At 42.5% G+C, this 24,575-nt stretch overlaps 1 protein-coding gene across 3 annotated transcripts in view; it reads right to left on the bottom strand.

The window, feature by feature from the left end:
• The window catches only part of LOC128685362 (transient receptor potential protein-like), an 83,057-nt gene that overhangs the window by 25,010 nt on the left and 33,472 nt on the right, over positions 1-24,575 (bottom strand). For 2 of the 3 annotated variants that reach the window (XM_053771855.2, XM_053771853.2), the window contains exons 4-14: positions 18,599-18,789; positions 17,132-17,285; positions 16,612-16,782; positions 15,970-16,204; positions 14,500-14,773; positions 11,544-11,675; positions 10,425-10,558; positions 8,947-9,067; positions 8,565-8,760; positions 2,939-3,127; positions 1,106-1,289 (exon numbers count right to left, since the gene is read on the bottom strand). In XM_053771855.2, the coding sequence (XP_053627830.2) occupies positions 1,106-1,289; positions 2,939-3,127; positions 8,565-8,760; positions 8,947-9,067; positions 10,425-10,558; positions 11,544-11,675; positions 14,500-14,773; positions 15,970-16,204; positions 16,612-16,782; positions 17,132-17,285; positions 18,599-18,789 (1,981 nt within the window). The remainder of the gene's footprint in view (positions 1-1,105; positions 1,290-2,938; positions 3,128-8,564; positions 8,761-8,946; positions 9,068-10,424; positions 10,559-11,543; positions 11,676-14,499; positions 14,774-15,969; positions 16,205-16,611; positions 16,783-17,131; positions 17,286-18,598; positions 18,790-24,575) is intronic. The other variant, XM_053771854.2, reaches the window with a different exon arrangement.

The raw sequence follows: 24,575 nt of genomic DNA on the forward strand, positions 1-24,575 counted from the left end.
CAACACAGGAGGGATGTGGGTGGCCTTACTGTTATGTACAAGGCCAATATTGTCAAAGTACCACACTTGGATCCACTTCGAGGACAGCGTGAAACAAGCTTTTATGCCACAAGACGGGCAGAAAGCAGCAACTTCACTCTGGTTGTACCCTTCTCCAAAACATCACTCCATCTGAGATCATATATACCCAGGATGACTCGAGTATGGAACACATTCGTACAGCATAATGATGTCAACGAGATAAAGTCAGTTGATCAAATGAAAATGCTGGCCCACAGATGGCTCCAACTTCATTCTGTTCCCTACTTGTATGTCTCATAACAATAAAAATGCTTTCAAATGAGCTGATGTAGGTAACAGCTCTTAGCTTGCCAATAAAGTTAAGAATCCTTAACCTGTAAATGGCTTGTCAATAAAGCTAGGGATCCTTAACCTGTCAAACCCTGTGTAAAAAAAGAGAGAGAGAAAGAGAAAGAGAGAGAGAGAGAGAGAGAGAGAGAGAGAGAGAGAGAGAGAGAGAGAGAGAGAGAGAGAGAGAGAGAGAGAGAGAGAGAGAGAAAAGCAAAAGACTCGGCAGACGATGCAACATCCCCTCCAATGAAAAGCAGGGGTGCCACTAGCACGTTAAGAGACAACACAATAAATGTCAGGGGCCCAAGACTGTTCAACTGCCTCCCAGCATACATAAGGGGGATTACCAATAGACCCCTGGCTGTCTTCAAGCAGGCACTGGACAAGCACCTAAAGTCGGTACCTGACCAGCCTGGGCTGTGGTTTGTACGTTGGATTGCGTGCAGCCAGCAGTAACAGCCTGGTTGATCAGGCCTTGATCCACCATGAGGCCTGGTCACAGACCGGGCCGCGGGGGCGTTGACCCCCGGAACTCTCTCCAGGTAAACTCCAGAGAGAGTTAGTGGTATTCACCACAACAGTGTGCACAACATTACACAGGAACACAGGATCCAGCGCCGCAACACTGCAACAGGCCTACCTGGAGTTTACCTGGAGAGAGTTCCGGGGGTCAACGCCCCCGCGGCCCGGTCTGTGACCAGGCCTCCTGGTGGATCAGAGCCTGATCAGAGCCTAGCTGACCATTAGCACTCACTCTCAGTCTTGTGATGAGCAGTGCCAGTATCCCAGTTGTTAATCTTAAGAATGTTGACAATCTCGTACTTGAAGGAGTTGATGTCCTGCTTCACCTCATTGATGTCGTCCTCGTTGATGGAGCGATCGTCCGTCAGCCTCTGTTCCTTTGTTACGTAGCGTCGTACCAGGTTCCTCATCACACCCTGAAATGAACATCAACGGACTCATGAACACAGCCTCATCACCCCTAGTGTGCCTCCTTTAGTATCCCACTGAGGCAGGGTGACCCTACAAGGAAAACCCAAAAAGAAGAAAAAGAACTTTCACCATACATAATCACTGTCTTTGCAAAGGCGCTCAGATACGACAGTTTAGATATCCCTCCAAACTGCCAATATCCCAAACCCCTCCTTTAAAGTGCAGTCATTGTACTTCTCATTTCCAGGACTCAAGTCCGGCTAACAGGTTTCCCTGAATCCCTTCACAAACTATTACCCTGCTCACACTCCAGCAGCTCGTAAGGTCCCAAAAACCTTTCGTGTCCATTCACTCCTATCTAACACGCTCACGCACGCTTGCTGGAAGTCCAAGCCCTCCGCCCACAAAACCTCCTTTACCCCTTGAGGAAATTAAAATTGAATCAGGGTATACAACAAATTCTAACCATACAACAGAGCGAAAAGTAATGTTAAGGACCTGGGAGTGATAATGTCAGAGAATCTCGCCTGCAAAGACAACAACAATATATCTAGCACATCCGTTAGGAAAATGATAGGACTGATAACGAGAACCTTCAAAACTAGGGACACCAAGCCCATGATGATTCTCTTCAAATTGCATGTTCTCTCTTGGCTGGAATACTGCTCTACATTAACTGCCCTCTTCAAGGCTGGTGACATTGCTGACCTGGAGAGTGTACAAAGAACTTTCAAGGCACACAAAAGTACGATAAGTCACCTAAATTACTGGGAACGGTTGAAGGCCCTTGATCTGTATTCCCTCGAACACAGGCGAGAGAGATACATGACATTATACACTTGGAAAATCCAGGAGTGGTTAGTACCAAACTTGCACACGAAAATCACTCCCTATGAAAACAAAAGACTCGGCAGGAGATGCAACATTCCTCCAATGAAAAGCAGGGGCACCACGAGTACATTGAGAGACAACACTATAAGTGTCAGGGGCCCAAGACTGTTCAACTGCCTCCCAGCATACATAAGGGGGATTACCAATAGACCCCTGGCTGTCTTCAAGCAGGCACTGGACAAGCACCTAAAGTCGGTACCTGACCAACCGGGATGTGATTCGTACGTCAGTTTGCGTGCGGCCAGCAGTAACAGCCTGGTTGATCAGACCCTGATCCGCCAGGTGTTGACCTCCGAAAACCTCTCCAGGTAAACTCCAGGTAACCCCCTCTCAATATATATACATTATATATATATATATATATATATATATATATATATATATATATATATATATATATATATATATATATATATATATATATATACAAAACAACCACTGTGAAAGAGTAGTGAAATTCCAAGCGCTTTCGTGACTACTCACATTGTCAAGGAACTATGAAAGTAATACATCATAGGAAGGCAATTAAAGGGCGAGGACCACACCTCACAGTCAACTCCCACAACAAACACCTGACGCGGGACAATACCAGACTCATAAGAAGAGGAACACTGCAGTTGGTCCGCTACACACACACACACACACACACACACACACACACATATATATATATATATATATATATATATATATATATATATATATATATATATATATATATATATATATATATATATATATATATATATATATATTCTCTCACCTGATACTGGGACTCCCTGAGTGTGTCCTGGCGGTGCTTGAAGGAGGCTCTGGGTACCTTCTTGCTCATGGCCACCAGGGCACCGAAATTTGGCACCAGGTTGAAAGGTGAGGGCAGCTCTCTGCCCTCCTCGAAGTAACTCATCCACAGTCTGGACCTCGCGAACTTCCACTCTGTATCGCACTTGGCCTGAAACGGAAGGTGAGAGTGAAGCTGTGGAGGCTGATGTATGTACCTGGCCTTGTATATCTTTATTTATTAGTGCAATGGGCTCACAACTGTAAGGTCCTTAGTTCGAATTTTGGGCTGGATGGGCTAAAGAAAACATGTGTAGGTACCTCGGATTGTTACTCACCCGGGATATTCCTAAAACACTAAAGTAAACCTATTTACAATCAACTAACTCCCGAGTTTCTGTTTACTGCAAGGTGAACAGGGAGAAGTAAGTGAACATTTGTCCGTGTGTCTTACACCGCCTGTGAATCGAACTCGGCTCTTTTCGTTTTTGAGTCAAAGTCTGCAAGACCTACTCGTCACATGTACACTTACTTTTATTATCTTTATTCCATTGTTTTTCCAACTGCTATAATTATTACCATAGATACCTTTCTTACCCTCACTATGTCTACCACCATAATTATTTATACTATGGCTATTATTACTACCCTTTCTGCTACTTTCACTGTTATTGTCATTTTTACAACTATTGCTTCAACCAAACTACTGCTACAACTACTACTACCATCACCACCACTACTACTACTACTACTACTAATACTATGGAAAATTTTATAGGGGGTTACCTGTATGCACCTCAACATTACATGCATACGAGTAATCTCATTGGGAGACAACAACCATATTGTTTACCGTAGTCACCCGTGTAGACATGTGAGAAAACTTAGCCACCCCTGGTCACTGCAGGTGGTCCCTTCGACCTCATAATCTTATCCATATCTATCCGAGACCAGTATAAATTGGGTAGCACCCACAAGTACGGCGCTACTAATTAATTGTGGACTGTATAGATTATATTAGTTTAACTGAATGAAGGGGAGGGGGGTAGGTTACACATGGATATATCCATCAAGGAAAAACACTTGTATATAATTCCACCACTTACCAGATATTCTCTGGTAGTCACTTGATATAGCTGGATCACCCACAACCTATCCAATTACAACATACCTAACTGGCCAGTATCAGTCTGTTGTAACTAGAAGGGTTACTTAACTGTGGGTGACTAATGCTCCTTATTTCCTCCATTCACCATCTCATTTCGATGTCCTGCTACACCGACACGGTTCTTATTCCAACAGGACGAGGTATCCGTTGGTTTGTCCCGGTTTAAAAGTCGTGACTCCATAAAAACTTCACTGTCCTCGGGACAGGAACACGAGGTAAACAGATGCTCACTGAGAACGGCGACTCATTTCACTTCACATATTCTCTTAACTTGGTGTTATTATCACTGATTACTTCTTAGCCCACCATACAGTTTAATGTCTCATAATTATTATACACATTGGAGGCCACTCCATTAAGATCTGAGACCGATGAGTGATGATTAAATCATGGGTATTTTTCCCTGGGACACACTCCATGGCGATGCGCCAGTCACCACCTGTCCTACCATTATTCACTAATTTTGCCACTTTATTACGGTGGTCCCGTAAATCATGTTCCCTCACTCTTCACCACTTCACTCTTCTCACTTCCTATTATGAAGTGAGGCCTATATTAATCCTTAGGCCGCCGTGAACGCCAATTTCGTGGTCCCATGCTTTCCCAGTCCAGTATTGGGCCCCTACTTAAACAAGATGGATCCTACACAGATGACAGCAAGGAAATGAGTGAGCTACTCAAGTCCCAATATGACTCAGTTTTTAGCAAGCCGCTAACCAGACTGAGAGTCGAAGATCAAAAAGAATTTTTTATGGGAGAGCCACAGAATTTGGTTAACACAAGCCTATCCGATGTTATCCTGACGCCAAATGACTTTGAACAGGCGATAAATGACATGCCCGTGCACTTTGCCCCAGGGCCAGACTCATGGAACTCTGTGTTCATCAAGAACTGCAAGAAGCCCCTATCACGAGCCTTTACCATCCTATGGAGAGGGAGCATGGACACGGGGGTCGTCCCACAGTTACTAAAAACAACAGACATAGCCCCACTCCACAAAGGGGGCAGTAAAGCAACAGCAGAGAACTACAGACCGATAGCACTAACATCCCATATCATAAAAATCTTTGAAAGGGTCCTAAGAAGCAAGATCACCACCCATCTAGAAACCCATCAGTTACACAACCCAGGGCAACATGGGTTTAGAACAGGTCGCTCCTGTCTGTCTCAACTATTGGATCACTACGACAAGGTCCTAGATGCACTAGAAGACAAAAAGAATGCAGATGTATTATATACAGACTTTGCAAAAGCCTTCGACAAGTGTGACCATGGCGTAATAGCGCACAAAATGCGTGCTAAAGGAATAACAGGAAAAGTCGGTCGTTGGATCTATAATTTCCTCACTAAAAGAACACAGAGAGTAGTAGCCAACAGAGTAAAGTCCGAGGCAGCTACGGTGAAAAGCTCTGTTCCACAAGGCACAGTACTCGCTCCCATCTCATATCCCATCCTCATATCTGACATGGACAAGGATGTCAGCAACAGCACCGTGTCTTCCTTTGCAGATGACACCCGAATCTGCATGACAGTGTCTTCCATTGCAGACACTGCAAGGCTCCAGGCAGACATCAACCAAATCTTTCAGTGGGCTGCAGAAAACAATATGAAGTTCAACGATGAGAAATTTGAATTACTCAGATATGGTAAACACGAGGAAATTAAATCTTCATCAGAATACAAAGCAAATTCTGGCCACAAAATAGAGCGAAACACCAACGTCAAAACCTGGGAGTGATCATGTCGGAGGATCTCATCTTCAAGGACCATAACATTGTATCAATCGCATCTGTTAGAAAAATGACAGGATGGATAATGAGAACCTTCAAAACTAGGGAGGCCAAGCCCATGATGACACTCTTCAGGTCACTTGTTCTATCTAGGCTGGAATATTGCTGCACACTAACAGCACCTTTCAAGGCAGGTGAAATTGCTGACCTAGAAAATGTACAGAGAACCTTCACGGCGCACATAACGGAGATAAAACACCTCAATTACTGGGAGCGCTTGAGGTTCCTAAACCTGTATTCCATGGAACGCAGGCGGGAGAGATACATGATTATATACACCTGGAAAATCCTATAGGGACTAGTACCGAACTTGCACACGAAAATCACTCACTACGAAAGCAAAGCTGGCACTGGACAAGCACCTAAAGTCGGTTCCTGACCAGCCGGGGTGTGGCTCGTACGTTGGTTAGCGTGTAGCCAGCAGTAACAGCCTGGTTGATCAGGCTCTGATCCACTAGGAGGTCTGGTCACAGACCGGGCCGCAGGGGCGTTGACCCCCAGAACTCTCTCCAGGTAACTCCATTCCAAACACTCCCGCTCCCTGATGCCCCGTCTCCCTGCCCATCAGCGCAGGCGCAAAGCTTCTCTGTTGGTTCTAGTCCATTTTCAAGTACATTTTTGACCCATATCGACACATTAAACACCTATTAGGCACTATAGCTTCGGAAGATTAAGATAATTTCCACAAATACCATCACCACCACCACTACTACTACTACCATCACCACCACTACTACTACTACTATCACCACTACTACTACTACTACTACCACCATCACCACTACTACTACTACTACTACCATCATCACCACCACTACTACTACCATCACCACCACCACTACTACTACTACTGCTGCTACCATCACCACTACTACTACTACCATCACCACCACTACTACTACTACTACCATCACCACCACCACTACTACTACTACTATCACCACCACTACTACTACTACTACCATCACCACCACTACTACTACTACCATCACCACTACTACTACTACCATCACCACTACTACTACCACCATCACCACCACTACTACTACTACTACCACCATCACTACTACTACCATCACCACCACTACTAGTACTACTACTACCATCACCACTACTACTACTACTACCATCACCACCACTACTACTACTACTATTACTACCATCACCACCACTACTACTACTACTACTACTACCACCATCACCACCACGACTACTACTACTACTACTACCACCATCACCACCACTACTACTACTACTACTACCATCACCACCACTACTACTACTATTACTACCATCACCACTACTACTACTACTGCCATCACTACCACCACTACTACTACTACTACTACTATCACCACTACTACTACTACTACTACCATCACCACCACTACTACTACCATCATCACCACCACTAATACTACTACCATCATCACCACCACTATTACTATTACCATCACCACCACCACTACTACTACTACTACTACCATCAACACCACCACTACTACTACTCCTACTACTACCATCACCACTACTACTACTACTACCATCACCTCCACTACTACTACTACTACTACTACCACCACCATCACCACCACCACTACTACTACTACTATCACCACCACTACTACTACTTCTACTACTACTACCATCACCACTACTACTACTCCTACCATCACCACCACTACTACTACTACTACCATCACCTCCACTACTACTACTACTACCATCACCACCACTACTACTACTTCTACTACTACTACCATCACCACTACTACTACTACTACTACCATCACCACCACTATTACTACTACTACCATCATCACCACCACTACTACTACTACTACCATCATCACCACCATTACTACTACCATCACCACCACTACTACTACTACTACTACTACTACTACTACTACTACCATCATCACCACCATTACTACTACCATCACCACCACTACTACTACTACTTCTACCATCACCACCACTACTACTACTACTTCTACCATCACCACCACCACTACTACTTCTACTACCATCACCACTACTACCTACTACTATCACCACCACCACTACTACTACCACTATTACTACCACCACCACTACTACTACTACTACTACCATCACCACCACCACTACTACTATTACTACTGCTACCATCACCACCACTACTACTACTACTACTACCATCAACGCCACCACTACTACTACTACTACCATCACCACCACTACTACTACTACTACTACCATCACCACCACCACTACTACTATTACTACTGCTACCATCACCACCACCACTACTACTACTACCATCACCACCACCACTACTACTACTACCATCACCACCACCACCACTACTACTATTACTACTGCTACCATCACCACCACTACTACTACTACTACTACCATCACCACCACCACTACTACTATTACTACTGCTACCATCACCACCACTACTACTACTACTACCATCACCACCACCACTACTACTACTACCATCACCACCACCACCACTACTACTATTACTACTGCTACCATCACCACCACTACTACTACTACTACTACCATCATCGCCACCACTACTACTACTACCACCACCATCACCACCACCACTACTAATACAACTACTAACATCAACAACAACATCCACGACTCACACAAATGAAGGCGTACGAGTTGGACATCATGGCGATGAGGAGGTTGAGTAAGACAATAACATTAATTACATTGTAGGATCCAAATATAAGCATACTCCAGAACCTGGTGTACGATTTGATCCCCGTCAATTCAAACACCCTGAGGTCCACCAGGCCGAACGATGCCCAGAACAGCGACTGGGAAGTTTCGAACAGGCTGTAGGAAATGGCGAGATAGGATTAAGAAAGATGTTAATGTGTATCAGGCCAATTTGTGAGCGCATGAAATGTTTTGATTTATTAATCTGTCTAAATCATTATCCCTCCTCTCACTATATCTGTGCAGGAGAGCCTGAGGAACCTTCACTAGGCTTCCTGAAGGAGCCTAATGTTATTTACTCACTTTGAGAACCTCCGCCAGATAGCACAGGAGTTCTCCTGGGTGGGGTTCCTGGCGCCACCGGGCAGAGAGTAACACTTGCGCATGTCCATGTCAGCGTAGTACCACAGCAGCTGGTTCAGACCTGGGGAGGAGGAACAGTATTGTAGATGAATGGTTCAGAGAACCGACACGTTGATAAATTAGACACATGTGCAACTCTTGCGTGGGGTGTGCTAGACAGCACACCCCACCACTTTTCATAAACCTGAACTTGCTAAATATACGAGATATAAATTCATATTATTGTGCCTACTATATATACAGAACATTAAACTCCAATATAAACCTTCCACTTAAACTCCTCCCTGACAGCTACAACAGTCACAATACAAGACATAAGTCTCTCTTCAACATCCCTCGTCTTAGTCTCACACTCTGCAAAAATACAGTGCACATAAAGGGACCGAAGATCTGGAATTCACTTCCTGAACTGTTAAAGGCTCCTCTGACTACTTATAAATTTAGGACTTCGCTTAAAAATCATCTCATCTCTCAATACTAACTAAACCAACCAAAACTTCTAATCAGTTATCATAATATATAAACTCTAGTTTAAGAAACATCTGCCAATCCATGAAATATTAATGTTTGTGACCATTAATTGTAATATTTTTTTTATTATGTGCAACGACAACATTATTATTTATAAACTTCCACCTTGACTACCTCACATTAGTGTTAAGATTAAATTAAGATTTTAATACAAGTTAACCACTCTTATCCTGTCTAGATTTAAGTAGTTATTATGTACTAGGATCAGTCTGCCAGAAATACCCAGGCATGTTAGTGACTTTCTTTGTACTTAACAAACCAAAATTTTAATTACGTATTATAACCTTTACAAAGAAATAAAACTTCAGCTTTATCTTTTTATGTCACGTGACATGAGAGGAGCGGCTTATAAGACCGTGACCAGCTTTATGATAAGACCGTGACCAGCTTTATGATAAGACCGTGACTAGCTTTATGATAAGACCGTGACCAGCTTTATGATAAGACCGTGACCAGCTTTATGATAAGACCGTGACCAGCTTTATGATAAGACCGTGACCAGCTTTATGATAAGACCGTGACCAGCTTTATGATAAGACCGTGACCAGCTTTATGATAAGACCGTGACCAGCTTTATGATAAGACCGTGACCAGCTTTATGATAAGACCGTGACCAGCTTTATATGTTGATTAGTGTTGTCTGGCCCAGGAGGTGGAACTCGAGTCCCTTAAATACAAGTGCTTGTGTCCCCACAAGCTCAAATTCGTAACTGCATACAAGCAAATAGGTACACACACACACAGGCGGGGGGCAAGAACTGTGACTCGACCCCTGCAACTACAAATAGGTGAACACAAACACACACACACACACACACACACACACACACACACACACACACACACACACACACACACACACACACACACACACACACACTACTCACCGCAGCCAAAAGCGAAAAGAACGAGGGTGTAGATGAAAAAGAACTTGATAATGTCTATGACCATCCTGCCGAGAGCTATCTGTAGAGGACCCATGTGATGGTTGACGCTGAAGATGTGTACCAGCTTCAGGAAACTGTAGAGACAAAACAAAAGGTGATGTATCTCATCTCCCGGTCAGTTTGTGAGATTTCATCGTTCTTCTACTTCCGTGGGAGGTATTCATGTTACTTCAGAGTAAATGTAAGGAAAGGTGTGACGTGAGGTGAAGCAAGGATGTGAGGTGGGTAGGTAAAGTTTGAGAGTTGCAGCTAGGAAGTGAGATAGTGAGCTAGGCTCGCGTCTGAATGAATCCGAGTTCGATTCCTGGGCGAGTCGTATGAGCAAGTCTCGTTATATATGCCGGCCATATTTACCCAGCAATAAATAGGCTCTTAAAAATTAACTGGACGTTAAGATAAGATAAGATTTCGTTCGGATTTTTAACCCCGGAGGATTAGCCACCCAGGATAACCCAAGAAAGTCAGTGCGTCATCGAGGACTGTCTAACTTATTTCCATTGGGGTCCTTAATCTTGTCCCCCAGGATGCGACCCACACCAGTCGACTAACACCCAGGTACCTATTTGCTGCTAGGTGAACAGGACAACAGGTGTAAGGAAACGTGTCGAAATGTTTCCACCCGCCGGGAATCGAACCCGGGCCCTCCGTGTGTGAAGCGGGAGCTTTAGCCACCAGGCCACCGGGCCACGTTCTTAGTCACATCCTAAAGGAGAACTCGGATATAAATAATCTATACATTTTGGTTTTCTTGGGTTAGCTTGGGTTAATAATCTTGAAGATGTTTTCCTCATCCAGAAGCAAAAACTTTTCGCACCATATGATGGTACCTTCTAACACTAAATAAGCTGTTATGATGGTACCTTCTAACACTAAATAAGCTGTTATGATGGTACCGTCTAACACTAAATAAGCTGTTATGATGGTACCTTCTAACACTAAATAAGCTGACATGATGGTACCTTCTACCTTCTAACACCAAACAGGCTTATATGATTGTATCTTTTTCTCCTAGATACTAATCTCACTTCCAGCATCAAAATCACTGCCTTTAAAACACACCTTAGGATGTTGCCAGCGCCGAACATTCCCTCAGAAATGAGCATGGGGTCGAAATCAGGCCACATCTCTCTCGGGAAGTAAGGGTCTTGCCCCTGAGACACTGCCCGCTGTGTCAGGAAAAAAGCGGTCAACCTGAAACACCCAAAGGCACACTGATCAATAACAGTAACTTGCTCGGCTATCTATACCTTGGGGCTCAGTCCCTGGACCCATTATATGCCTCTGTAATCTTTTGACTACCGCCCACACCATGGGTAGAATAAAACTGTAGGCCAATATGTTAGCTAATATTCTCAAAGATTCCATTATTTTTGTTATTTCATTTTTCTAAAAATAACATAAGATGGCAATGAAAATTACGAGCGGCCCATGTCCTTTCACATGCTATTACATTACTTTTTAACAAGTCACTAGAAACTAGCACTTTCCCGACAGTACTCAAGACAACAAGGGTCACACCATTATAAAGGTGGTGACCCTACAGATGTAAACAACTACAGACCAATATCAAACTTACCATTGCTATCCAAAATCTTCGAGAAACTCGTGCACAGGAGACTATATTCATTTATAACAGCACAAAACATATTCAACCCCTGCCAATTTGGCTTCAGAAAAAAATAAAAGCACTAATGATGCAATTGTAAAAATGCTAGATCTGCTTTACACAACATTGGAAAATAAGGAATATCCGCTAGGACTTTTTATTGACCTAAGAAAAGCTATTGACACAGTAGACCACGGCATCCTACTCCACAAACTTGACCATTATGGTATAAGAGGCCATGCGCTTGCATATTTCAAATCCTACCTTACTAATAGGTATCAGTATGTCACCATTAAAAGACACAGCCTCATCAACACGGCCACTTGATACTGGAGTTCCGCAGGGAAGTATCCTTGGTCCCCTGCTCTTCCTCATTTACATCAATGATCTTTCAAACATATCACAACACCTGAAACCCATTCTCTTTGCTGACGACATGACTTACATCTCCCACCCAAATCTTGCCTCCCTCAGCACCATTGTTAACGAGGAGCTGCTCAAAATATCTACTTGGATGACAGCCAATAAACTTACACTTAACACTGACAAAACCTACTATATTATGTTTGGTAGCAGAGTAGGGGTTGCGCAACTTAACATTAAGATCAACAACACTCTAACTGCCAGACATAATAAGGGCAAATTCCTAGGCCTATACCTCGACAACAACCTGAATTTCAGCACCCATATCCAACACATAACAAAAAAATTATCCAAAACGGTTGTGATCCTCTCCAAGATACGATACTATATGTCACAATCTGCCCTTCTCACACTATACTATTCACTCATTTATCCATACGTCACCTATGCTATTTATGTTTGGGGATCAACTGCAACAACACACCTAAAACCAATAATAACCCAACAAAAGCCTGCAGTAAGAATAATCATGCAATCCCATCCCAGGCAGCACCCCCCTCCCCCCACTCTTCATAGATCTAAACTTACTCGCTGTTCAGTACATCCACACTTACTACTGTGCAATCTACATCTAGAGGACCTAAAATTCCAACATTAACCCTGACCTAAAAAGTTTTCTTCCACAGGCATAACACCAGACACAAACATCTCTTGACATTCCTCGTGTCCAACTAAACTTTTACAAAAATTCAATGTACTTCAGAGGACCTAAAATCTGGAACACCCTACCTGAAAACTCTAGAACTGCAGACACACTCATCATTTTCAAAACTACCATTAGAAAACATCTTATCTCCCTGATACACTCCACCGTCAGCTAACTACATGAAAAACCACCTCGTGGTTCACACTTATACTCACTCACTCACCCAATTGACTATAAACACAGAAATACGAATCTTAAATTAATGACTCCTAACTAGTCACAAGTTTCCCTGTGATACTCCAATATAGAAACTATGTATTGTACCAAAACAAAAGCATTCACATTGCTAAATTTACAAACTGTAATGTAGTTACTTAGCCTTAATACCAACTTGCTCCATAATCTGTAATAATTTAGAGATATGAATTAATCTTAGTCTGCCCGAAATGCCTAGCCATGCTAAGGTGTGATAGTGGCCCCCTCTGTAACTAGTATTTTATAACATGTAAACCACACAATATCCTAAAATATGTAAACTCCGCATTGTAATCTTTATAGAGAATAAACTTGATTTGATTTGATTTGATGGTAAAGGAGCCGATTCCATGCAACGCATACATATAACAACACATCAATTTGCAACATCAACCAGGCAGTATCAAAGACGTCAGATCGTCATCATTGACATCTGAGATGCACGACCTTCCACTGTAGGTCAGCTGACTACCGGACAACTTATTGGGTGCTTCCAGCTCCCTGGAATCACTCGGAGGAGGACTGAACTTCCATCACTCTTTGTGCTAAGTAAACACACAAGGATTTGACGCTTCACACAGCTATAATAAACTCACAAAATGGTTTACATCTCATATATATGAAGGTACATTGTTGGAAGAGCTAATCTTTCTTGGGGAATATAAAGAAAGATGGCTGGCGGACCTAACACCGATAGACGTGTGAACAAAAGTACATCTTCTAGTAATTTTCTTGCATGATGCTGATGAAGGACTCGAGCCAAGGAGTTAGAGCTACTCTCTCTCCCTAGGATCAAATCGAACTGCTTTCCATTCCCCAAGTGCTGCATAAACTCTATGGATTTAGTGCTTCTTCGTGAACGTTAATAATAATAATTATTATTATTATTGTATTATTATTATTGTTATTATTATTATTATTATTGTATTATTATTATTGTTATTATTATTATTATTATTGCCATAATGATAGTTAAACAGAATTAGAAATAGAAGTGAAAGGAAAAAGGAGATAATATATACTAAAGAAAAAGAAATCATCTCTAGATAAAGCTTACATAGTCTGACTTCGACTTGTCTAGTCACCTGAGAAAAATCCAGTTCATGTAGAAGAAATTGGTGATGTAGTCGACGATGTTCCAGAGATCCTTGAGGTACTCGGCCAGTCCGTCCTCCCACAGGCTCCTCATCTCACCCCAAATGAATCCGAAGATGAAGATGACGATGAGTATCTCTACCATAGAAGGAAAGCCTCCCCTCGCCTCCCTCTGATACTGACGAAGTAGCTCCAGCATCCACTGGCTCCCGAAGAGCTCAATCACCTGTGTCTCAACCCTCAGCGACACCACCACCAGCAGCACTGGAGGTGACAAGGGAGGAAGATTTTCAGTTACTTGATTTTTATTGAAAATAACTTGTATGGGATGATGGAGTGAGTAAGGAGACAAGGGATGCGTGAGAGGTGTTGGGGATGTGTTCACTCATGGTGTTGATGACGAAATGTAAACATGAGAGACAGAAGGGATAAGAATAGAAGTTTTGGTGTGCGTGAGAAAGAAAGACAAATAGACAGACAGAAATACAGATAGAGAAGGAATAAGAAAGGCTAACAGAATGTAAATGACTACATTTATTTAAACTCCTTGAACGTCTATGGGCTGAACTCAGTCACATAAGGTACGAAGCTTCCGATGTGAGTTACCTGCAGGGTACAAGGATAAGGAACTCACAGAGGTAAAACAAAAAGGAATACTCACAGAGAAAGAACCAGCTCATGAAGAGAGGTTGCAGGCAAGCAAGAAGGAACCGGTTCGTTGAGAAATATTAGAGACAAGTGAGCAAGATGAAAGAACAGAAAGAGGCATCAGCAAGAAGAATAAACAGCTACTCACACAAGAAGAGTGAACCAAACTCATATAGGAAGAAACACTAGCAAGAAGAATGGACTTAGCCCACATAGAACGAAGCAGTAGTAGAAAGAGTGAACACAACTTACAGAGGAAGAAGCAGTAGCAGAAAGAGTGAACACAACTCACAGAGGAAGAAGCAGTAGCAGAAAGAGTGAACACAACTCACAGAGGAAGAAGCAGTAGCAGAAAGAGTGAACACAATTCACAGAGGAAGAAGCAGTAGCAGAAAGAGTGAACACAACTCACAGAGGAAGAAGCAGTAGCAGGAAGAGTGAACACAATTCACAGAGGAAGAAGCAGTAGCAGAAAGAGTGAACACAACTCACAGAGGAAGAAGCAGTAGCAGAAAGAGTGAACACAACTCACAGAGGAAGAAGCAGTAGCAGAAAGAGTGAACACAATTCACAGAGGAAGAAGCAGTAGCAGAAAGAGTGAACACAACTCACAGAGGAAGAAGCAGTAGCAGGAAGAGTGAACACAACTCACAGAGGAAGAAGCAGTAGCAGGAAGAGTGAACACAACTCACAGAGGAAGAAGCAGTAGCAGGAAGAGTGAACACAACTCACAGAGGAAGAAGCAGTAGCAGGAAGAGTGAACACAACTCACAGAGGAAGAAGCAGTAGCTGAAAGAGTGAACACAACTCACAGAGGAAGAAGCAGTAGCAGGAAGAGTGAACGATGAATTTGATGAAAGGTTTCTTCATGGCGGTGCCATAGGAAGAGTTAGGGCACAAGACGAATGCGATGCAGTAGATGGGGAAGATGCAGCCTATCTTAGCAACATCTATGACCTGGTGCAGGAGGCTGCGACGCTTAAAGCCAGGCATGCCGTCATACCACACCCGAGCCAGCAGCTGCTGCACGTTAGAGTGGGCCACAAACTGACTCAGAAGAAACAAGATCACACCTCAAAATATATTTGACATAGTCAATCTTTCCACAATGAAGAGTTCTCATTTCCTCGAAGTATTGGAAAGACTGTTCAAAATACTAATTTTAAAAATACAACAATAATGATTAGTGTTTAAGCCGTTTCCTACGATTGCAGTGTGTCGAAAATCTGTCACGATACTTTTATCATTCCTTGTGGCAACTCTTCTTACTCGTGGTTTTTCCAATCACAACCCTCTCTCAGCCAGTCTCATCTGTATCTCCAACAACTACATTTGTCTCTCCAGCAACATTATTTGCCCACCAACAGCCGGAACACTCACCAACAATCGATGCAGCATCACCAATAACAGCATCCATCTCTCCAACAAACCAGCAGCAAACAATATTCACCTACCGACTTCTGGTTGTTATTGACTGCGTCCTTGAGCCGGGCGAGATGCATGAAATCACCATGCTGGTAGGGCACGCCCTCGGGGTCGTAGTTGAGCATTATCTCCAGCTCGGTGATGGTTCTAGTTTCCTCCACCAGAGCCATGGAGAACTCCTCTACCTGCTGCCTCAGGGACTGTAACCACCACACAAACGAATGTTAATTCGACATATTGAAGTTTATGGCACAAACGGAGCCAGAATGTTTTATGTTATCCATGTGAGTTCGTTCGTGCCATTGATCACTGTTTATTACACTTATGTTTATATCAAGGCGTGTGTATGTGTATGTGTGTGTGTGTGTGTGTGTGTGTGTGTGTGAGCTGAGAACTCAAAATATTGCAATGTAATAACCTAGAAGAAATGGAATGTATGGGCCTGAACTTGTATAGTGATTGCCAGACTGAGTTACTCTGAACGTGACAAAGTTCCGTGATGGGGGAGTTGAGATACGAGTACCGTATAGCAGGTTGAAGTACACGTACCGTGTAGTCGTCCATAAACTCGTTTTCCAAGCCGGCTAGGTTCTCCAAGTCCTCACTCAGGGTAAAGGCGGTGACCAACGGGTCCTTACTTGAGAGACAGATGAGGGACGGGGAAGACAGGGCCTTGTAGGCGTTGATCCTCGAGTGTGAGTGTCTGGTGAAGAACTTATTGAGTGGTTTATCATGGGAAATTTTAAGCTGGTGTGGGTTGTTCAGTGTGATGACTGATGGAGGCTCGATCCTCTCTCTCCTCTGATAGCGAGACAGACACGACACATACCAGCTTATTGACTACTGCTACTGCCATGTTAGCAGTTATGTGGGCGGTGTGGTGATTGTGACTCTATGCTGGTACGTACGTACGTAGGTATTAACATGAAAACGTGTGTGTTGTTATCTATTTGAAGTGGTACTACAAGGTATAGAGGAGGCTATGCACACACACACACACACACACACACACACACACACACACACACACATACACACATTTAACACACTGGCCGTCTCCCACCAAGGAAGGGTGACTCGTGAAGAAGAAGAAATACACTAAATATCATTAATTCAATAACTGTTTTGCCACAAGTGCCCAAACATTACATTATTATTATAATCAAGGGGAAGCGCTAAACCCATAGGATTATACAGCGCCTGGGGGGGGGATGTGGAAGGCATTCAGGCTTAATTCGGGGAACTGGAGCACAGATCCAATTCCCTAAATCAAGAGCCCCTCACCAACATCAAGGAACCTTCCCTGAGGGGCCCAAACATTACAATTCAAATAACTCTTCGAAGTGTCACATCCCCACCCCTCCTTCAGAGTACAGGTTCTATACTTCCCTCTTAATTCCCAACCTTCATAAATGTTACCTAGCTCACACTCCAACAGCACGTCAAGCCATAAGAACCACGTGTTTCCACTCCTGTGTAACACGGTCACACACACCTGTTGAATACTCGAGTCCTTAGTAATCAAAGCCTCATTTAACCCGTCTATTCAGTCCTTCATTAAAGGACCCCTACCCTTCCTTCCATCCCAGATTTATAAATCCTCTTGGTCATCCTATTTTTTTCTCCATTCTCTCTAAATTCCCAACCCTCCTCAGTAACCCATCCTCAGCACTCTGAATAATACCTTTTTGAACCTCACTCCGGCTTCTAATTTCTACGCTCCGATTTCTGTGCATAATATTTATACCACATGCTGTTCTCAAACATGACATCTCCACTACCTCTAGCTTCTCCTCTCTACAACTTTAAGCGCCCGTGTCTTGTACCAATGTAAAAGTGATGGTACCACTTTACTCTGATACATTCCCTTTTCTGCCTCCATAGATAAACTTTCTTTCCACAGAAGGTCGAGAGGCAGAGCTCAGGGAAAGAGATTGTTTCCAGCAAACTCGTCACTCACCCTCTAACTCAAAACCAATATACTCTTACAGTCACCAATTCATCCACAAGACCAACCTGAGTGAATCATCGGCACTAGAGACGAGGCACTCATCACAGGCACACTTCACGTCGTGGGGCATGGGAAGCGTGGCACCTCGATCCAGCAGCAGCTTCAGGATTTCGTAATTGTTCCTATGAGCGGCCAGGATCAACGGAGTGATGTCAGGAGTGAAGGTTGTCCTCTCAAAGTTGGTCTTCTCCCAAGACTGGAGGAATATAAGAAGGGAAGGGAATGAGACAGCGGCTTTGTAACACTGATGATTGTAACATTTGTCTTTGTCTAGCAACACCGATTATGTGACTACAACACCATGTATCTTACACCATGTATCTTACACTATGTATCTTACACCATGTATCTTACACCATGTATCTTACACTATGTATCTTACACCATGTATCTTACACTATGTATCTTACACCATGTATCTTACACTATGTATCTTACACCATGTATCTTACACCATGTATCTTACACCATGTATCTTACACTATGTATCTTACACCATGTATCTTACACCATGTATCTTACACTATGTATCTTACACCATGTATCTTACACTATGTATCTTACACTATGTATCTTACACCATGTATCTTACACCATGTATCTTACACCATGTATCTTACACCATGTATCTTACACCATGTATCTTACACTATGTATCTTACACCATGTATCTTACACTATGTATCTTACACTATGTATCTTACACCATGTATCTTACACCATGTATCTTACACTATGTATCTTACACCATGTATCTTACACTATGTATCTTACACTATGTATCTTACACTATGTATCTTACGCCATGTATCTTACACCATGTATCTTACACCATGTATCTTACACCATGTATCTTACACCATGTATCTTACACTATGTATCTTACACTATGTATCTTACACTATGTATCTTACACCATGTATCTTACACTATGTATCTTACACTATGTATCTTACACCATGTATCTTACACCATGTATCTTACACTATGTATCTTACACCATGTATCTTACACCATGTATCTTACACTATGTATCTTACACCATGTATCTTACACTATGTATCTTACACTATGTATCTTACACCATGTATCTTACACTATGTATCTTACACTATGTATCTTACACCATGTATCTTACACTATGTATCTTACACCATGTATCTTACACTATGTATCTTACACCATGTATCTTACACCATGTATCTTACACTATGTATCTTACACCATGTATCTTACACTATGTATCTTACACTATGTATCTTACACCATGTATCTTACACTATGTATCTTACACTATGTATCTTACACCATGTATCTTACACTATGTATCTTACACCATGTATCTTACACTATGTATCTTACACCATGTATCTTACACCATGTATCTTACACTATGTATCTTACACCATGTATCTTACACTATGTATCTTACACCATGTATCTTACACTATGTATCTTACACCATGTATCTTACACTATGTATCTTACACCATGTATCTTACACCATGTATCTTACACTATGTATCTTACACCATGTATCTTACACCATGTATCTTACACTATGTATCTTACACCATGTATCTTACACTATGTATCTTACACCATGTATCTTACACCATGTATCTTACACTATGTATCTTACACCATGTATCTTACACCATGTATCTTACACTATGTATCTTACACCATGTATCTTACACTATGTATCTTACACCATGTATCTTACACTATGTATCTTACACCATGTATCTTACACTATGTATCTTACACCATGTATCTTACACTATGTATCTTACACTATGTGTCTTACACTATGTATCTTACACTATGTATCTTACACTATGTATCTTACACTATGTATCTTACACTATGTATCTTACACTATGTATCTTACACTATGTATCTTACACTATGTATCTTACACTATGTATCTTACACCATGTATCTTACACTATGTATCTTACACTATGTATCTTACACTATGTATCTTACACTATGTATCTTACACCATGTATCTTACACCATGTATCTTACACTATGTATCTTACACTATGTATCTTACACTATGTATCTTACACTATGTATCTTACACTATGTATCTTACACTATGTATCTTACACCATGCATCTCACATCATGTATCTTACACTATGTATCTTACACCATGTATTTTACACTATGTATCTTACACTATGTATCTCACACCATGTATCTACATCATGTATCTTACACCACGTAACTTCCTGACAAATAGAACACAAAGAGTAATAATAAACAGAGTAAAGTGTGAGGCAGCCACAGTGAAAAGCTCTGTTCCACAAGGCACAGTACTCGCACCCATTCTATTCCTCATCCTCATTTCTGACATAGACAGAGATGTAAGTCATAGGTCCGTGTCTTCCTTTGCATATGACACCCGGATTACCATGGCAGTGACCTCCATCGAAGACACTGCGAGACTTCAAACGAACTTCAACCAAATCTTCGAATGGGCCACTCAAAACAATATGAAGTTCAACGAGGAGAAATTTCAACTACTCAGATATGGAAAACTTGAGGAGATTAAAAATGTATCGGGGTATGCGACAAATTCTAACCATACAATAGAGAGAAAAAGTAATGTGAAGGACCTGGGAGTGATAATGTCAGAGGATCTCGCCTTCAAAGACCACAACAATGTATCTACCTCATCCGCTAGGAAAATGATAGGATGGATAATGAGAACCTTCAAAACTAGGGACGCCAAGCCCATGATGATTCTCTTCAAATCGCTTGTGTTCTCTAGGCTGGAATACTGTTGTACACTAACTTCCCCCTTCAAAGCTGGCGACATTCCAGATCTGGAGAGTGTACAAAGAACTTTCACGGCACACATAAGTGCGATAAGGCACCTAAACTACTGGGGACGGTTGAAGGTCCTTGATCTGTATTCCCTGGAACGCAGGCAAGAGAGAGTTGGTTAATTTAATATATTTATTATGCACCCCATACCCATCCTGTGGGCGGTAGTTAAAAGTTTACAGAGGTACATAATGAGTCCAGGGACTGGACCCATTATGTACTTGTAGTTACATCACCTTTTACTGACGAGGCTGTCAGGTCAGTGTGTGATGGATGAAGTATTGCATCTCTCAGACTCACACTAAAAGACTACTACAAGCTTCACCATCAGTTTTATTATCTGTCACTGTTATTGTGTCAATATCTGTCTGTCACCAGTTCTATCTATATTTTTGTTCTAGATTCGCTACGTGTAGGAATTAATAATTTCCGGGTTGATTAGTTCTGCCCAGTATCCACTTTTCATGAGTGAATTTGAGATTTATAGATTGGTCATCGTATCTGTTATTTCGTGTGTATATTTATAAGTATTTATGTGCACGTTAGCGGCCAATGTTGAAAATTTCTCACATGTAAGTTCGTTCTAGCTCCAGAACATTGTAACAGCCTTCAGAGTCATTTAGAACATTGCATCTTGAGGAGAGAATGGCCCATAGGAGGAATTTAAGTCGTCATTCTCTGCATAACCACCGGGGAGACTTGCTTATTAAATATTTGCCAAATGCTCAGTAATAACCCACATGAAGACAGAAACTCAGAAGACTAATTGATCTGTATATCTCGACCCTCTTCTGGGATCCTCTTCAGCGGAAGAGGATCTGCTGAAGAGAATCCCAGAAGAGGGTCGAAATATACAGATCAATTAATATTCTGTGTTTCCGGCTCCATGTGGGTTATTTTGAGCACTGATAGGTGTTCATTGCACTTTAGTTACTCACTTGCCTAGTGCTATTACACAACAGCAGCAGCAGCAGCATGTGAGTTCACACATTATAAAAATACACTTGAAGATATGCGGGCTATAATTCATAATTAATAACATAGGGACATTATTAATAATTAAAAACTTTATTAATAAATCAGGGAACGGATGGGATTTGAGCCCATGGCAAGTGAGTCCTACATTAACCCTGAACTAAAACGGGCTGGAGTTTTGAGACTCTGACCGCGGGTTCAATCCCGGCCGGGGTATGGTACGCTTTCTTGATAGTTGTGACGGGACCCACAGGCACAACACCAGACACAAACATCTCTATGACATTCCCCGTGTCCGGTTAAATCTATGTAAACGTTCAATGTACATAAAAGGGCCTAAAATCTGGAACTCCCTGCCTGAAAACTCAAGAACTGCCGACTCAGCCACCATTTTCAAAACATCTTATCTCCCTAACACACCCCACCATCAACTAACTACACGAAATCCACCCATTCCTGCACACACACATCCTAATAAATCTTAAGCTAGTCATAAATTTACCTGAGATACTCCAATATAAGAGCTTTAACAGAAACTGTGTATCATGCCAAGACAAAACCATTCTCAAATATTCATAAATGTTCTGAACTACCTCACTATTGTACGTAAATCCATTTAATCATTTGTAATTTGTAATACAGAGTAAGAATTATTATTAGTCTGCCCGAAATGCCTAACTTGCTAGGCATGCTAGTGACCGTCTTTGTAATTGTTGTTTTATAATGTGTAAATCACCCCTTGTAATCTTTACAGGGGGTGATTTACTGCGCCCGCCTACTTTCTGTACTCGACTGAAGAAGCCTACCGTGTAGGCGAAACGTTTCGGAATAAAATTGCCTAAATGTTGCCTATGTGTTTTATCTACCAACCTTTACAGAGAAATAAACATTTCAATTTCAATAAAACACACAAACCAGTGCTCTCACCACACGGCCAGATGGCTCAAATAACTTTCATCAAACGAGTAACAATATGGGTCGTGAAATCTACTAATGCTATTGGTCGAGACGACAACAACAATGGCGACGGGTTATCGAAGAAGAGTTAATACTGTGTGTATTGACCTTATAAAGGGCACGATCCCCAGCTCATCGATTAATGTGTTGGTGCCGATGATCATCTGCGATGTATATGGCATCCAGCGTGAATCCCTGTGTGGCGTTGCCTTAAATGGACTATCACGGATCTTCGTCAAGTTTTGCGATACCAAGACCTACGAGCAGATTGTCAACCAGTATCAGGATGTTAGCAAGCAAGTAACCCCAGCAGTCACAGTTAAGTTGCACGACGTTTCACATTACTATACATGGGTACGTGTGCGAAACGTGCCTTTTGAGGCTAACGAAGTTGACATACGTGACGCCTTCAAATACTATGGGACGATCCACCAGGTTACTATGTGTCGGTGGTCTGATGGCCGCTTTGCTGGTTTACAGGAAGGGTCGTTTACGTTAAAAATGTCCCTGCGCCAACCAATACCTTCGTACATAAACCTAGAGGAGTTCCGTACCCAGGTGTACGTTACGTATCCTGGTCAGAGACGAACTTGTCGCCTTTGCGGAGCATTGGACCACATTGCTGCACAATGCGTCAAGCGCCAGCCGCCCTCAGGAAGTGGTCATCGTCCGGATGGTGAGGCTCCTCGACGGAATTTGGCAGATGAAGTAATCGAGGACTTACCGCGCCTGAAATCGTGGAGTGATGAGGTGGATCGGGCCATGCCCGTGGAGTCATCCTGCGTGACTCTACCTGGTACGGTCAACCACGATGTGGTAGAATATGGTGGACGTGAGAGCCCTCAAGCAAGAGAGGATGCTGACATGGACGCTAACATTGTATCGACATTGAGCGACCTTTTAGCTTCGCAGGAGTATGATTCCGTGCCGTGTGTGCCTGCGTTGGAGTGTTCAGATGAGGAGAGACCACAGTTAAAGGACGTCGATCAGTTAATTAACGTGAGTGAGGTAGAAGGTCCGAGAGTTCATACTGTTGAAGTAGAAGTTCACAAGGAGAACATTACAGGTCCTGATAAAGTTGAGGATGCTGTTTCTAGGAAGCGTGCGGCTACCCCGCCCGACTCCGACGATGTCTTGACCCCTGGACAGCGCTCGGGGAAGAAGACGTGGTCGGAAGTCACGGGTGGGGCGTCGCGTGTTTCCAGGACAG

This window comes from Cherax quadricarinatus, chromosome 8, assembly GCF_038502225.1.
Source record: "Cherax quadricarinatus isolate ZL_2023a chromosome 8, ASM3850222v1, whole genome shotgun sequence".
Lineage (NCBI taxonomy): Eukaryota > Metazoa > Arthropoda > Malacostraca > Decapoda > Parastacidae > Cherax > Cherax quadricarinatus.